The following is a 17,813-nucleotide window of genomic DNA, read 5'->3' as shown; positions in this document are numbered from 1 at the left end:
CTGTTATATGTTTGGTATTAGTAAGTTTTGGTGATACTTTCTGTAATCACTGGCAATCAGAGAAGCCATATTAATCCTGGCAATCAAATGGATAGCAGATTATGTAGCCAGATCGCTCTTAAATCCTACTCAATTCTATAGCTGTTTCATGGAACTTAGGCTCAACCAGATTTGGACTGTTGTAAATGAGGAGACAGTTCTTTCACTTGTGAGGATTTAAAAAGATGGAACACTTTCCAGATAGGGAGAATTTAATGTCAGGATGCGATCACTGATGAAGGTATCTAACTTGACTTCCTTGAACCCTTTTAATTATAATAACTATGCCCTGCCTTGAGTTTTAAGATAGATTTTTCACTCTCCTCTTTCACCCTCATCAACATTCAAAATGCTAAGATTATGGCATCTGGTTTCATCACTTCATGGCAGATAGAAGAGGGGAAAGTGCAACCAGTGACGGATTTTATTTTCTTGGGCTTCAAAATCGCCGAGGACAGTGACTGCAGCCATGAAATTAAGAGACACTTGCTCCTTGAAAGGAAAGCTATGACAAACCCAGATAGTGCATTAAAAAACAAAGACATTACTTTCATACAGTGAAAGCTAGGGTTTTTCCAGTAGTTATGTACAGATGTGAGTTGGACCATAAAGAAGGCTGAGTGCCAAGAACTGATGCTTTCGAATTGTGGTGCTGGAGAAGACTCTTGAGAGTCCCCTGAACAGCAAGGAGATCAAACCAGTCAATGCTAAAGGAAATCAACCCTGAATATTCATTGGAAGGACTGATGCTGAAGTTGAAGCTCCAACACTTTGGCCACCTGATGTAAAGAGTTGACTCACTGGAAAAGACCCTGATGCTGGGAAAGACGGAAGGCAAAAGGAGAAGAGGGCAGCAGAGGAGGAAATGGTTAGATAGCATCACCGACTCAATGGACATGAATTTGAGCAAACTCCAGGAGACAGCGAAGGACAGGGAAGCCTGGCGTGCCATTGTGCATGGGGTTGCAAAGAGTTGGACATGACTTAGCAACTGAACAACAACATGCCTTGCACTGAATAGTGAAAGACCACAGGTGAGAGGGCACACTTGAGGGACTTTCCAGGTTTCTCTCTAGCCCTAGGTTTTCATTTCAAGATGCAGGTCTTTATGTAACATCAAGATGTTTAAACATTTCTTAGATCTCCTATCTACTGAAAGTATAATTCAAAACATACAAAACGGAACTCCAGATTTCCACAACCTTTCCCTCACAGCTGGAACATTCCTAGTCTCAGTTGACATTAATTCATCTTTTGTGTTATCCAAGTGGAGACCTTGAGGTCGCCCCTGATTTCCCTTGCTTTCACTTTTCCCACTGAATCCACTAGGAAACTCTGTGGGCTCATCCATAGAAATACATCCAGAACCACTCATGTTCTACCTTTTCCTCTTATTCCATCCTTGTCTGAGCCATCATCATCTCTTGCCTGTAATATGCAAGTCTCACCAGGCATCCCTGCTTCTCCCCTGAGCTGCCTGCACTCCATCCTCTAAACCAGAGTGATTCACTTAAAAGGTCAGTTGGATCAGATCTTTCCTCTCTTCTAAATGTTCCAACGGGTCCTCCTTTAGCTTGGAGCAAAAGCCAAGTCCTTACAAGGGATTCTCATAACACGACTCAAAGTGTGGTTCTACAGCGTGGATTATAGGTCTATGTTGAAGTGAGTACAGAAATGCAAAGGAAACATTTAGAAATTTTTACATCAGTCTGGTAAGAGAAATTTTATGTGGCTCTAATAAAAAAATATTAGGCTCTTATTTTAAGTTCACTTTTCTAGTAATTCGTTTTCATTAAATCTTATAAAACTATCAGCTGACCATGGATTAAGGAAAAAAATAATAAAGAAACTGGTCCTTCATCCCAGGTAGTGAGGGCAGCAGTGGCTTCATAAAGGTCTGTTCCCATCTCCTCTCCCCTCCTGGCTGTTTCAGGCAGCGCAGCCCCACTGGGGTTTCACACACACACCTGCTTCAAGGCCTGCACATGGGAGCTTCCTCTGCCCTTCCCCCAGATCTACTATGGTGACCTCCCTCAGCTCCTTCGAGTTTCCATTAAAACTGACTTTCTCACTGACGTCTAACCTTACTACCCCATTTATCTGGCTGCTCCAGGTCTTCAGTTGCAGCACGCAGGATCTTTAGTTGTGGCATGTGGGATAGAGTTCCCTGACCCAGGGCCCGCTTGCACTGGGAGCTCAGAGTCTCAGCCACTGGACCATGAAAGAAGTCCCCTTACAACCTTATTTAAAATAACAGCTTGACTCCCCCCTCACCCAAGGACTCCTAGTGTCCTCATCCTCTTCTAGTTTTCCTTTTTCTGTACCAGATCAGCTAGTGACACACTGCATAAATTATTTCTTTATTTGCTTTTATGTGTAGAAGTAATTAAGGGGGGTTGCCCTTTCACTTTTCACTTTCATGCATTGGAGAAGGAAATGGCAACCCATTCCAATGTTCTTGCCTGGAGAATCTGAGGGAGAGGGGAGCCTGATGGGCTGCCGTCTATGGGGTCACACAAAGTCGGACACGACTGAAGTGACTTAGCAGCAGCAGCACCTGTGTGGTGGGGGAAGAAGTGGATAGCAAAGAAGGAGGAGGCAGGATTATCCACTGAGGGAGATGACAAACACTCCCGAGAGTGGAACATGCCATGTGGCTTTCTGAGACTTAAAAGAAAGCATCTCCTGTCTACAAAGCCTGATCTTTCCTGTCTGACAGCATGGTAGGGCAGGGGAGGCCATACCCCGACAGAAAACATGGCTTCGGGAGGCCTTGTTAAAGCTGTCAGTGGGGAAGAACGTCAAGTTCATCCTGGCCATCACCAGGGTGACAGAAGCCACAGCCTCAGCTGGCTGGCCCTCTATAAACCCTTCCCATGTGAGGCGGCTATAACATGCTGCTCCACAAGCAGAAAACAAGAGTGCCTGTCCTTAAGGAATGCACACTGATGTTACTGAATATCTACGATGTGCTGGGCACTCACCAGTGAAAACCAGCCTAGATCCATTTGGGAATTGCACCCACGTCTATTGATTCAGGCTGACACTCTTTTTACAGTAGCACGGCTCATGCCTCTGCTGGGGTGCTGGGTGGGGAAGAGGCTGGGGAGTAGAACTGCATCATGTGGGGTCTTCCATTGCAGCACACGGACCCTCTAGCTGTGTCGTGCTGGCACCAGAGTGAGTAGCCTCAGTGGTTGCGGCACATGGGCTTAGTTGCCTGTGGCATGTAGGATCTTTCCAGATGAGGGACTGAACCCATGTCCTGTGCACTGGCAGGCAGGTTATCGGAAAAGTCCCTACAACTCTAGTTCTCCATCCAGCCCAATGGCTCTTAGTCATCAGCCCCAAATATCAGGATTAACCAGTAGTAGTTATTGGGTGATTCCAACGTGCCCAGGGTGAAACCAACAAAACTAGGGCCTGTCTCACCAGAGAAATATGCTTGACAAACCTGAGTTTATTACAAGGGCCAAAACTCATGAGTGATCATGCCAGCCAGAGAATGGGCAGCAGGAGGCCAGTTATTTCACTTAACCCCAATAGAGAGACTCCTACGGCCTCCCTCAGTATCCTGTAACTGCCTGGAACCATTACCTAGACTGTGTAATGATCTTCCAGCTGGCCTCCCTGCTGGCTTTAGCCTATAGTACATCTTCTAAATTGCTTTAAGGGAGATCTTCCTAAAGTTCACATTTGATCACGTCATTTGTCTACTACACAAAGTTCTGATGGTTCCTCCTTGAATAGAGGATGAGGGTACACAAGGCTTCCCAAGCTGATTTTCTGTCTGCCTTTATAACCTCAAAATCCCCCCCATACCCTTTGGCAGTTTAGTTGCTCAGTCACGTCTGACTCCTGCAATCCCATGGACTGTAGGCCCCCCAGGCTCCTCTGTCCATGGGATTTTCTAGGCAAGAATACTGGAGTGGGTTGCCATTTCCTTCTCCAGGGGATCTTCCCAACCCAGGTTTAGAACCTGGGTCTTCTGCATTGCAGGCGGATTCTTTACCCTGCCCACTACCATCTTCCATAATTACATATATCCAACATAACTATGTTGAAACAGTGTATACCATGCAATGTGTATGGTGTTGACCTTCACCGGCCAATGAATGCCCTTTCACCCATTCTCAGTCTGTTCAGAACTCTCTCCTCCTTCAGGCATGGCTCAAACAGGACTCCTCCAATGAAGAATGCCCCACACTTCTCCTTGGGCCTCTTTCACACCAGTGAAGTTTGCAAAATACACTATCAAAACTGAAGGTTTCAACAGTGAAAACATTTTTATCCATAATTTTTTTGGAAAAAAAATCCAAAATACTAACTAGTGATGACAGCTAAATCATTCTATCAACCAGAGCTAAAAACCTTTATCAAAGACTCACTGACTCACCAGTTTTAATGGAGATTCTGCTCACTCAGTATAGGGCTCATTTAGTGGGAAAATATATCTGAAACTTTGCCATTGAGCAGTGGATGTTTTAATGGCAAAGAACAGGATCACATTAAAATATTAATGCTACTGACCGTAGCTTTGCCATTTTAGTGCAGCTCTTATGGAAAATGCAGTATATCATTCCCAACATTAGAGTAATATCCTGAAAGATATTTGCTGGATATTTAATTTGTTGCTTGCTTGAAAATTTCAAGGCAAAATGAATCCCTTTTACATGAAGCCCATCTTCTCATTATGTATTTCTGAGTGGATAATAAGATCAAATTAAAATTAGACTCTGTTTTCATTTCTCAAATTATACTGTCACAATTATAAATTTTTCTAATACTGGCTCTGAATTGAAAATAGACTTTGAAAAATCCTTCCTCTCTTGGAGTAGGATTGACATATACACACCACCATGTATAAAACAGCTCGTGGGAAGCTGCTGTATAACACAGGAAGCTCAGCTCGGTGCTCTGCGATGACCTAGAGGGTGGGATGGGGGCAGTTAAGAGCAAGGGTGTAGATACATACACACAAACACACACACATATATACATATGGCTGATTCACGTTGTTGTACAGCAGAAACTAACACAAAACTGTAAAGCAATTGTGTGTGTGTGTGTGCTCAGTCATGTTCGACTCTTTGTGACCCCATGGACTGTAGCCCACCAGGCTCCTCTGTCCATGGGATTTCACAGGCAAGAATACTAGAGTGGGTTGCCATTTCCTTGTCTGTAAAGCAATTATACTTCAATAAAAATAAATAAATAAAATCTTTTTAAAAGAAAAGGAAAAATCCTTCCTCTCTTTAAAATCAAACTTACATGCTAATCATGTCTCTGGTCTTTGCCACAACCTTGTAGCCAGTTTTCAAATTCTGCTAATTCTCAGTTCAGTCAGTTCAGTCACTCAGTTGTGTCTGACTCTTTGCGACCTCATGGACTGTAGCACACCAGGCTTTCCTGTCCATCATTAACTCCTGGAGCTTGTTCAAACCCATGTTCATCAAGTCGGTGATGCCATCCGGCCATCTCATCCTCTGTCGTCCCCTTCTCCTCCTGCCTTCAATCTTTCCCAGTATCAGAGTCTTTTTCAATGAGTCAGTTCTTCCCATCAGGTGGCCAAAGCATTGGAGCTTCAGCTTCAGCATCAGTCCTTCCAAGTCAGGGTCAGTTTCCTTTAGGATTGACTGGTTTGATCTCCTTGCAGTCTAAGGGACTCTCCAGAGTCTTCTCCAGCACCAAAGTTCAAAGGCATCAATTCTTCAGCATTCAGCTTTCTTTATGGTCCAGCTCTCACATCCATACATGACTACTGGAAAAACCATAGCTTTGACTAGATGGACCTTTGTTGGCAAAGTAATGTCTCTGCTTTTGAATATGCTGTCTAGGTTGGTCACAGCTCTTCTTCCACAGAGCAAGTGTCTTTTACTTTCATGGCTGCAGTCACCATCTGCAGTGATTTTGGAACCAAGGAAAAAGGCTGTCACTGTTTCCATTGTTTCCCCATCTAATTGCCACAAAGTGATGGGACCAGATGCCATGATCTTTGTTTTTTGAATGTTGAATTTTAAGCCAACTTTTTCACTTGCCTCTTTCACTTTCATCAAGGGGCTCCTCAGTTCCTCTTCACTTTCTGTCATAAGGGTGGTATCATCTGCATATCTGGGGTTATTGATATTTCTCCTGGCAGTCTTGATTCCAGCTTGTGCTTCATCCAATCCAGCATTTTCCATGATATATTCTGCATATAAATTAAATAAGTAGGGTGACAATATACAGCCTTGACATACTCCTTTCCCAATTTGGAACCAGTCCATTGTTCCATGTCCGGTTCTAACTGTTCTAACTGTTCTAACTGACCTGCATACAGATTTCTCAGGAGGCAGATCAGGTGGTCTGGTATTCCCATCTCTTGAAGAATTTTCCACAGTTTGTTGTGATCCACACAAACACTTTGGTGTGGTCAATAAAGCAGAAGCAGATGTTTCTCTGGGACTCTCTTGCTTTTTCTATGATCCAGTGGATACTAAAGGAGTCACATGCATGTGTGTGAGCATGCCTGCTCAGTCGCTCAGTCATGTCCGACTCTTTGACACTATGGACTGTAGCCTACCGGGTACTCTGTCCATGGGATTCTCCAGACAAGAATACCAGAGTGGGTTGCCATTTTCTACTCTAGCGGATCTTCCCAACCCACAGATTAAACCCATGTCTCAAACCCTGCATTGGTAGGGGAATTCTTTACCACTGAGCCACCTGGGAAGACCTAAGGAGACACAGCAAGACACAACTGCCCGTGCTCATGAAGCTCGTTGCCGAATGAAGTCACTAAAAGAGCCAGGATAAATGCCAAAGAAATATTAATAACCACTCTAAGAGAGGTCTCAGAGAAAAGAATCTCATAATTTGAGAAATCAGGAAACGTTTTACAGAAGAGATGATATTTGAGGGGTAAATAACATTAAGAAGGTAGAAATGCTGGGAAGACAGAGCCAGTGAACAGAGAAACTGTCTAATGGTAGGAAAACATTTATTTTCTGAACAAACTGGTATAAAAAGTACTTATGGGGACAATTCTCTCTGTTGAGAAGCTGTTTTGATAGGGACTGTAGGGGGAAATATCTGAGTCTACAGGGCAGATGCCGAGCAGAAAACTACTTTGTGTGAGGCAAGAAGAAAGATTTGCTTGTTGCTTCAGAGATGGAAAGTAAAGGAAATGAAATAAGCACTAAAAGATGGTGTTTTTCAACTAAATGAAAACTAACCAAGGAGAATAATTGGCAGCCAAGCCTAGAAAACAAGATATGAAGAAATTTGTTGTTTCTGAGAAGTCCAATTGTTTCTCATAGTTCTCCTGTTTGCTTGTCAAGTTACCTATGTTTTTTTTAATTTAATAAAACAACAACAACATTATCAAAGGGCAGCCATTGCTCAGCTCCCAAACTAATGTTGTTGAAAATGGACAGCAGTCCCCTTCTTCCCTGGCTTGAAGTCACATATGGTCTAAGGAAAAAAAATCTAAATTCCACAGATTGTTGACAGATATCCCCATGTACCTACTACACCAATCCTAAACACTGGAAATTCAATTAAGTGGCTGATAAGAGACAGCTTATTCAGTTGCAACTCAGTTTGGAGGCAGTCTTATCAAAGCCAAATCCCTGTCTACATAAAATATGGTACCTCTGAGTTTAGGTTTTATTGGCTGAGTGCTGCATAAATGCAATAAAAGCTTATGATAGTCTGTTTTCCTTGCAGTAAATATCCACTTTAGCAAATTGGAAGGTAGAGGGAAACTGGGTTCTAAAAAGCATAAATATCTATAACCCAGAATTCAGAGTAGGCACTGTGTAAACTCTGTCAGGCTTGGGTTCAACAGTGCTGGAGTAGCCCATCCACAGCTGTCTTATGAGTCTTTGGACTTCTGAGAAGGGTCCTCATCAAAAGAGGCTGGCTGGGCAGCCTGCAGAACTGGAAAGGTCAAGCCCAGTTCAGTGCTGGAGGTCATACTTCCTGTCCTCTATTCCCTTCACATCTTTGATTGGACAGTTACTCTGAGAAGCTGATGCTGATAGGTTTGTAAAGGCCCAATGGCAACCTGAAAGAATATAAACCTGTTTGCTTTCTTAACACAAAGGTAAAAATGAATCATCCTTGAAATGTAATTAACGGCCTTGGGAGTAAGTAAACCCTTGAGATCTCTCACAAGCTTGGGCTGACCTCTCTGACTACAGAAGGATGACCACTTGCAGAGATGCAAGAGGCCGATGGACTGTCATATGCACAAAACACACACACTATCACACACACATACACGTCTCTCCCACACACATATGGTAGGAACTTTTCATCATCCAGGAAAATGATGATAAAAAAAAAATTTAGCCCACCTATATCTGGAAGTAATGATGGTTAAATTAGTCTCTGGGCAGAGGTATTCTTTTTTAGTTAATTTTTTATTGGAGTATAGTGGCTTCCCCGGTGGTTCAAATAGTAAAGAATCTGCCTGCAATGTGGGAGACCTAGGTTCAATCCCTGGGTTGGAAGGATCCTCTGGAGGAGGGCATGGCAACCTACTCCAGTATTCTTGCCTGGAGAATCCCCACAGAGGAGCCTGGTGGGCTACAGGCCATGGGGTTGCAAAGAGTCAGACATGACTGAGCAACTAAGCACAGCACGGCACATAGTTGCTTACAATGTTGTGGTAAATTCTTCCGTACAGCAAAATTAATCAGTTGTAGGTATACGTATGTACAGCTGATTCCTTTTGGACTGTCTTCTCATTCAGGTCACCGCAGTGCATCAATGGATGAATGGAAAAAAGGGATTTGATATTTACATACAATGAATATTATTCAGCCATGTAAAGGAATGAAATGGGGTCATTTATAGAGACATGGATGGACCAAGAGAATGTCATACAGACTGAAGTAAGTCAGAAAGAGAAAACAAAATATCGTATATTAACACATATATGTGGGTAGAGGTTTTATATATATATATATATATATATATATATATATTTTTTTTTTTTCTTCAGCAGAAAGACAATGAAAAGCTGCCCTTCAGGCACAACTGGTTTTAATGGAAAAAGAGGCCAGCCAGTGGGAAACATGGGTTCCTTACCTCCTCTCCCGCCTCAACGTCTCGGACTGCACGCAGCAAGAGGTGGGGCCCGTTGAACACAATTGAACAGTTGGGGTCACAGCTGTGATTGAGCAAAGACATACTGGAGAAGAGAAAAAAAAGGAGAATACTGTGGCTCAGTAGACAGAATCAAACATCTATATTTAACAACTATAATGGCAAAAGACACTTTAATTTAGGGGCGGAGGGACGGGTAGGGTTGACAGTGTACCAGGGATTGAGTCCTCTGGGGGCACTAACCTACTTCCCATGAAGTGAAAGGCTCCCTGGGTGAAAGCTCATTAGGGAAGTTTGTTAATAAACTTTAGAGGATGGGGAGGTGGCTCACTAGGTACCAGCTACTAAGGCGACCCAACATGAAGATGGGGGAAAACAAACTGCCTTGCAAAGGAAAAATTTCTGAGGAAAAGGGATACCTTATTTACTTCTGAGGTAAGTAGGAAGCAGCCAAAATACCCCTGAGCTTCCCACTCAGGATCACATTTGCTGAACTCCTTCGGTGGAACTGTCAGCTTCACTAGAACACATGCAACCGTGTCGCAGAATAATTAGAAGTACTTCCTCTTCAACAGAATGTTGAGATTATCTCACTACCAAAACCCTCATGCATTCCAGGCCGTGGCCAAGTCATTTCATTACCTTGGAGGAATACCTTTTACTTTTGGGGAAGGGAATGTATTTAAGCTGCCACCACATTTGATAATAATTAGAAATAACTCTAAGTGGGTATTCACTATGTAGAAAGCACCTTCTTAGCACACGATCATGTTGATCAAATTTCATCATCACAATAATCTTACAAGAGTCATTTATTGCTCCACACCATAGACCTGTGGTTTATAACACATGAGAAATAAGAAGCTGACTTCTCAGATTCACAGTTAATTATAAGAAAAGACCCTCTTTGTATTTGGACACTAATAGTCTGAAAACAAAATGAAACTCAAGAGTGCTCGTCAAAGGAGAATCTAGCAGCTGAGCAATACAGATCACCTGGGTGAGAGCTGGAGAGAGCTCTTTGGGAGACCAGAGCCTAAGAGGGTTCCACCTCGTGGAGCACTGGGGTTCAGAGGAGGCTGAGTCAAAAGACAAAATGGACCCAACTGGTGCATTACAGCATGTCTGGTATAATAATCATCTGATCAGCCCAGAAGGCTAGGAATAAGATCAGGGCAGGGTGGTTTACTAGCACTCACAACCCCTAACTTTTTCTTAATGTTGGGGTGGTTTTTTTTTTTCTTTTGGGTCATGCCCTATAGCATGTGGGATCCTAGTTCCCTGACCAGTGATCAAACCCACACCCTCTCTGCTGGAAGCACACAGCCTTAACCACTGGACCACAGGGTAGCCCTCAACACAATTCCCAACAAGAATTCAGGTCTGAGGTCTGCCTCTCCATTAATAGCATAGAATATAATGTGGGGTTATAACACTGTTTTCTTTAAACTTCACATTTTTCATTTTTCTTGTAATTTATCATTAAGTTTCAAGCTTAGCTCTCAAACCAGCTGCATGTAATAGCCTTTCTAACTACTTTTAAAAGGTTGGAGAGCTGGGTGGGAATTAAAGAGGCTTCTTCCAGTAAATGAAATAGCATCCACCCTACCTAGGATACAGGCCAACACCAACTTCCTGCATCTCCGCATTACAGATGGTGAAAGAGTTGCAGATCACCTGTAAAAACAAGAGGGGAACAGTCAGAATTACCTGTCACCTAAGAAACCTCATAGGCAAAAGAACACAAATTGTCGAAATAAAATGCAAGAGCCTTTTAGTAGCTGCTTTGGAAAGACTCAAGCCAAACATGGATACTCTTCCATTTGTAAAAGAACAGGTCTGGGACATATTTTCCTTAAGTTTGAGAACTGATGACATATGGATAATCTTTAAAAACAATATTTTTCTGTCAATATCATGGTGACACAATAAAAAGGTCATGATATGATGCATGAAAATCTAAATAGTATGTAGTGTATAAAGAAGGCTGAGTGCTGAAGAATTGATGCTTTTGAATCGTGGTGCTGGAGAAGACTCTTGAGAGGCCCTTGGACTGCAAGGAGATCAAGCCAGTCAATCCTAAAGGAAATCAACCTGAATAGTCATTGGAAGGACTGATGCTGAAGCTCCAATACTTTGGCCACCTGATTTGAAGAGCTGACTCACTGAAAAAGACCCTGATGCTGGGAAAGAATGAAGGCAGGAGGAGAATGGGTTGACAGAGGATGAGATGGTTGGATGGCATCACCAATTCATTGGACATAAGTTTGAGGAAACTCTGGGAGATAGTGAAAGACAGGGAAGCCTGGTGTGCTGCAGCCCATGGGGTCACAAGGAGCTGGACACAACTTAGTGACTGAACAACTATGCAGTGTGTGATCCTGTTCTTTAAATATACACACAGACAGACATATGTATATTATATATATATATATATAATTTGTATACATTAAAAAAGAACTTTGGGTGGTTAAATGCAGAAATATCAACAACATCAAAAACAACCACCACCACAACAAAATCCTCAGGCTTAAACCAGCACAATCTAATCCTTTCCATCAAGTATTCAAAATTCAGAATGCAAATAATCTATTTACTGAGAACCAGAGTCTCACCATGTTAGATTTTTCACGCAAACAAACTGCCTACAGTTTCTGAATGTCACTGTGTATCTGGGGAGTAACAGCAACTTGTCTTTTATTCCTACAAAGGGTGAAGTACATCCTGAGTAAGTCTGCGATCCAAGCTGATGACCAACCATACGAGCACAGGAAGTAATTCAATCAGGCTATGTACAGCACTGACTTGGCACATGGAACCCCACACTGAGTGTACAGCATGGTCCTATATCCTATGAGGCGATGGGGCAAAAGAAATAAAAGATATAATCACTGCACTTGGGGAACTGAAAACCTACAGAAGGGCATGTAGAACCACGGAAAGAGCAATGGACTTAGAAAATCTAGAGCCTGGCCATAAATCCTCCCTCAGGTAGGTATTAGGGATAGAACAAGAAAGAAAAAGAATTCCTGCCTTAATGGAGCTTAAGTACTAGCAGGGAAGAGATAAATATTTGATAGAAAAATGACACATGTGGATAAATGCTAAGAAAGAAATAAAGTAAAAGGGCAGAAAAAGGTGTTCAGGAAGGTTCTTTAGGACAATTAAGTTCTTAGGAACAATTAAGTTCCTTCCAGAAATCTGAACTCTGCAAATGAACATGTGTGTATCTGGGTGATGACGGTTCATGTCACAGCAAGTGCAAAGGCCCTGAGGTGGGAATGCTCCTATCTCAGGTACAAAAAAAAAACAGCAAGAAGGCTGATATGGCCAAAGCAGAGTAGGTAAGAAGAAGAGAGGTGAGATATGAGATCAGAGAGGTAGCTAGATCATATAGGGACTTATAGCCATGCCTGGATTTTACTGTAAATGAGACAGAAAGCCACTGTGTTTATTCTGACCAAGGATTGATTGGATCTGATTTCTGTTTTGAAAGAATCACCCTGGCTGTTCTGTAGTGAATGGCTATAGAAACTCACAACTGGAAGTAGGGGAAATAGTTAGGAGACCAAGCCAATAGCCCAGGCAAGAGATGATGGTGGCATGGAGGTTGGTAGCTGTAGAAACTGGGAGAAGCAGGTGGTACTGCCAATGGATTGCTTATGGAGATGAAAAGAGCCAAGGATAATGTTTGAGTATGGGGCCTGAACAAGATTGCCACTGCCGTATCTGTGAAGAAGACTGTGAAAGGAGCCAGGGTTGGTTACTGGAGTTGGGAGGAAGTCCAGTGGCTTTGTTTCAGCGATGCTAAACTTGAAGTGACCTATTAGACATCAAGCCAAGACTAAGAATGAGCAATTGGGGTTCAGGGAACAGCTAGGGCTGGACATTGACACTCAGGACAAAACAGAACAAAACCCATCAAGAAGAAGACAGAAAAGGCCACTACAGACTTGAGATGAACCAGTGGCTACAGAGGGATCTGGTTTGTTGTTATAAAGTTTCTGCAAAGGAAAAAGCAGCGATAGGAATGTCTCTAAATCAGCTTTACGTGAAGGAACATAAAGTATGAAAAAGCATTCAGTCCTTTTAGTCTCTTTCACTGTTCCAAAGAGCTCTTAGATGAAATCTAGTGCAACCTATCATGATTTGGCATTTTTCCTCTACAATTCTGATAACACTGCAGTTTTAAGTCAGGAAATAAATTGGTGTACATATACATACTTTAGACACACACGCATTAAATTGCTGTAAGGGCATCTGTTTCATATTAAGCTGCAACAGTGTACTGCCTATACATATTTATGCATAAAATGGATGTTAACAATACAGGACAAAAGATCCTGTACTTTGTTTTTGAAACTTCATAAATATTTTTAAATGGGTATGAATCTTTTAGGGGGAAATATACGTTAGAACATCTATTTTAAATGTGTAATCAGGACTTTACCTAAAACAATTCACCAATGAAAAGCCAGGTCAAACAAATGTAATTTACTAAGTTTTGAATCAAACCAAAATAAAAATTTTTCTCTCAACTATAAAGAAACTGAAAGGTTTTTTTTTCCAAAAGAGGCATTCTGATGGAATTTTTAAAAAGGACAAGCTAACAAGGGGAAATATCAACTTGGCTCTCTCTTACTTCAGGAAATTCTTACTGATCCCAAGACTTAGCTGACTTTTGCTTATCTCTTTAGCAGCATTTATCATACTGAATCATTTATCCATTTACTTGGCACAACTAGATCATGAAATACTCAGAGGGCAGTGATCGAGTTTCATTCACCACTGTATCTCCCTCCCTAGCACAGTGCCTGGCACGTGGAAGACACTAAAAAACATTTTTTTCCAATAGATGGTTGCTTGGGTGTAGACCTCAGCATGCCCAGAGAGGCATTATCCAAATCGGGCATGAGAAGATGCCAGAAACAAATCAAAAGCATCCTGTGGGTGTGAAGAAGGGGATATGGATGTAATTCTGTACCACGAAAAAGAATAAGCAGAAGTTAACCTTCCATCTCTCTTGTCCTTAGGCATCCAACTTTCATATTTTCTGCTCATATTTCTTTGTCCTTTCTTTCTCTTTATTCCAGCTCACTTTTGTCTCATCCTCTTTTCTTTCAGTTCAGTGAAGGGGAAGGCGGTAGTATATATCAGAGGAGCATTAAGGACTTGTTTAATTCTCTGCTTAAAACGCCAGAGGTCCAATACACTCAGCACAAAATATGCATTTGGAAAACGAACGAACCAGTGAATAGATAAGTGATGGTCCCTCTCTTTTCCTTTCACTTCTCTTCCATCTTTTCTTTTTATTCTTTATTTTCTTCCCTCCCTGTCCTATTTTCACTATTATCCGTCTGCCACCATCTCTCATTCTGTCCCACTCCACAATAAGCAGGACTGTTTTAAACTTTTATTTAACAAATTCTTAACAAGTCCCTCATTTGTATTCTGAGAGGTGTTATGTGCTAGTGTTACTGAGCTAGCAAACAAAAGGTTTAATTTTTTGCATACAACTACTTTTATTAAAAAATATTGGTTCCACTCAGTAATATGTGATTTAAGAAAAGTGTTACAGGAATTCTTTTGACATATATAACTGATAGCAATGGTGGACATGAGGTAGCCCTCAGGTTTTATCATTTTTGCATGAAATAATAGGTAGATAATATTTCCATATGTGCACTACTAAAATCTGAAAAGAATTCCTCTTTATACCAAGATATAAAAGAATGTATATGGAGCCGAAACTTAAAGTTTAAACATTTTCCAAAATATTATCTCTATACAAAACATTTTCTTAGGAAATTAAACAGGTTAAACAATCAATGAGTAAATATTTCACACTATAGAAAAGCCTATTAATGGAATTATTTCTAAGAAAGCAATTAGGTTAAAAAAGTATTTTTTAAAAACTAAGCTTGAGTATTACTGTAAAAATACTTCCCATGACATGAAGCTAAAACATACATTTAAAGTATTTTGTAATTACTGAATGTAACATTATGTGTACTCTTTAGCCATGGAACATCTCTATTTTGTAAAAACAACAACAAAAACAAAAACTAAAGTGAACTTTAAAATAGTCTATAAACCAAATTCTTAAGTCATTCTGTTCATGTTCCAGAACCTGACATTTTTGTTTTGAGTTTAAAAACTTCTCTGCAGCAATCAATACCACTTATTTAAATTTCAAATCTTTTGGTCAAGTTTTCTGAACTAGAAGCCTTCTATTATAGTGCCAGACAAATGAAGATGTTTGAGACACAAGGGAAAATCACCAGCATAATGGCTTTTAATGGCAAAGCTGAACAGCTATAAGAGAGCTTACCACCGATTCAGAACACAGTAATTCTACACCCTAACAGGAGAAGCCATCCACTTCCCAGCCGCCCCCACCCAGCCCAATTACGGATTTTTACAAAGAACTGAGTCTTGTGTGCAAGTAGCTTTAGCTGGTTTCTAGCCTACTTCAAAGAATGCTTTCAATTTCAAAATATATAAATTTTAAAACACATTTAAACATAAGGGAACTCAGTTTCTGAACCGAATATAAAGTGGTTTCCTCAAAGACCATCTGCATCTCCTTAAAAATGTCTCTATTTGAAGCATAAATAGAATGCTCACAACACAGGACTTTTGACACATAGAGTTTATTAATTAGAGTACCTTTTCAAAAGGAAGCTTACTGCACTTAGTTTTATTAAGCTCTGTGGACAGAAGGAAAGGAAGAAGAGTAGGCAGGTATGAAAACCAAAAGCAGGGGTTTTCATTCAAAATAATGGCCCTTCCCGCTACTCCTTGAACTAGCAATTCTCTGACTTCACAAGCAAGATAAGCATTTTAGTCAGGGAATATTATTCTCTTTCCATAGAATATGATATTTTATTGAATAGAGAATTCTTTTCAAACCTTCTCATGAGCCTTAAGAGATTAAAATCTTTATTTCTTGCTCCCTCCTATCTTCATGGCAAACGTTTATCCCTCTTTCATGACTCAAAGCAGGCCTTTCCTAATACCTCCCTCCCTCCTTTGGTCACTCACTGACAGTCTTTTCCTAGCCTTGAAGATGAAGGTTTTGCAGTCTCCAGACCGGAAGAACATCGGGAGGAGACCGGGCTGCGGAAGAAGATTTCTCAAAAGACAAAATCATAAATTCCAGGATCCACAAGTGTTCCCCAGGCTTACAACAGTAAGGATGGTTGTGACATCTGTTTCAATTAGGATTTTTAACAATCAATATACAAGACAAGCGCTGCAATGTATTTGCCCTTTATCAGGAAGTAGCTGGCGAGCCTCTGTGTTGTGTTGTGAGTGGGCTGTAAGGAGGTGGGGGCAAACCAGTCTTCTTGAGATCCCATCACTGAGCCATGTCTCTGCTGCACTGCAAGCTCCGTGGAAGTCTGACATTATAGTGTTTACTAATGTGCTATTTCATTGCAAACCTAATGGACCACTGGTTAAAGACAGCAAGCAAGGATTGCAAGGAGGAACACAAAAATAATAATTTTATAAATAAATTATATAAATAATTCTATAAATCTGATTCAAGATGTTCCATCTAACGACTCTGATCTGGTTGAAATTCTTACATAACACCTCCAGACATTTCTAGCGTTTAGAAAACGTTAGACAGAGAAAGTATAATGAGTACATAATCTTACTTTTAGCAGGTGACATGAACTCTATTAAAGTCTTGTGCATGCTGTGCTGAGCCGCTTCAGTTGTGCCCAACTCTGTCCACTTGCAGTATGTTATTTGTCACCTAAAACCTTCTCTCTTGCTTCATCACTTAGAACATGAAAATTGTGAAATCTAATCTAACTGGATTCTGAAAAGTAAATGATAGTAATGGCAAACATCAGGTCATAAAATCACGATACTAAGGCCAAACCAAAAATACTCATTTAAAAATCTAGACACCTATGGTCAATTAATCCGCAACAAAGGAGGCAAGATTATACAAAGTCAGAAAGATAGTCTCTTCAACAAAGGGTGCTGGGCAAACTGGATGGCTACATGTAAAAAAATGAAATTAAATCATTCCTTAATATCATATACAAAAATAAGCTCAAAATGCATTAAATGCCTAAATGTTAGACTGGACACTATAAAACTCTTAAAAAAGAATATAGGAAGAACACTCTCTGATATAAATCGCAGCAATTATCTTTTTCAATCTGTCTCCTAGAATCATGGAAATAAAAACAAAAATAAACAAATAGGACCTAATTAAACTCAAAAGTTTTTGCATAGCAAAGGAAACAATAAACAAAACTAAAAGACAACCCACAGATTGGGAGAAATTATTTGCAAATGATGTGACCGACAAGGGCTTAGTCTCCAAAATTTATAAATGGCTCATGAGGATTAACTTCATCAAAACAAACAACCCATCCAAAAAGTGGGCAGAACCTAAACAGACATTTCTCCAAAGAAGATATGCAGATGGCCAAGAGGCACATGAAAACATGTTCAACATTGCTAGTTATTAGAGAAATGCAAATCAAAATTAAAATGAGATATCCCTCAGTTCAGTCACTCAGTTATGTCCGACTCTTTGTGACCCCATGGACTGCAACACCCCAAGCTTCCCTGTCCATCACCAATTACTGGAGCTTCCTCAAACTCATGGCCATTGAGTCGGTGATGCCATCCAACCATCTCATCCTCTGTTGCCC

The 17,813-nt window shown here is 40.9% G+C and overlaps 1 protein-coding gene across 3 annotated transcripts in view; it reads right to left on the bottom strand.

The window, feature by feature from the left end:
- SMYD3 (SET and MYND domain containing 3) overlaps positions 1-17,813 on the bottom strand; it is a 756,573-nt gene that overhangs the window by 151,264 nt on the left and 587,496 nt on the right. For all 3 annotated transcript variants that reach the window (XM_069545497.1, XM_069545498.1, XM_069545499.1), the window contains 2 exons: positions 10,742-10,809; positions 9,115-9,217 (listed from right to left, as the gene is read on the bottom strand). In XM_069545497.1, coding sequence (XP_069401598.1) covers positions 9,115-9,217; positions 10,742-10,809 — 171 coding nt within the window. The remainder of the gene's footprint in view (positions 1-9,114; positions 9,218-10,741; positions 10,810-17,813) is intronic.

The sequence above is a fragment of the Ovis canadensis genome, chromosome 12, assembly GCF_042477335.2.
Source record: "Ovis canadensis isolate MfBH-ARS-UI-01 breed Bighorn chromosome 12, ARS-UI_OviCan_v2, whole genome shotgun sequence".
NCBI classification, from domain to species: Eukaryota; Metazoa; Chordata; class Mammalia; order Artiodactyla; family Bovidae; genus Ovis; species Ovis canadensis.
Note: the sequence above shows the minus strand (reverse complement) of the source record. Positions and strands in the feature narration are given on the sequence as shown.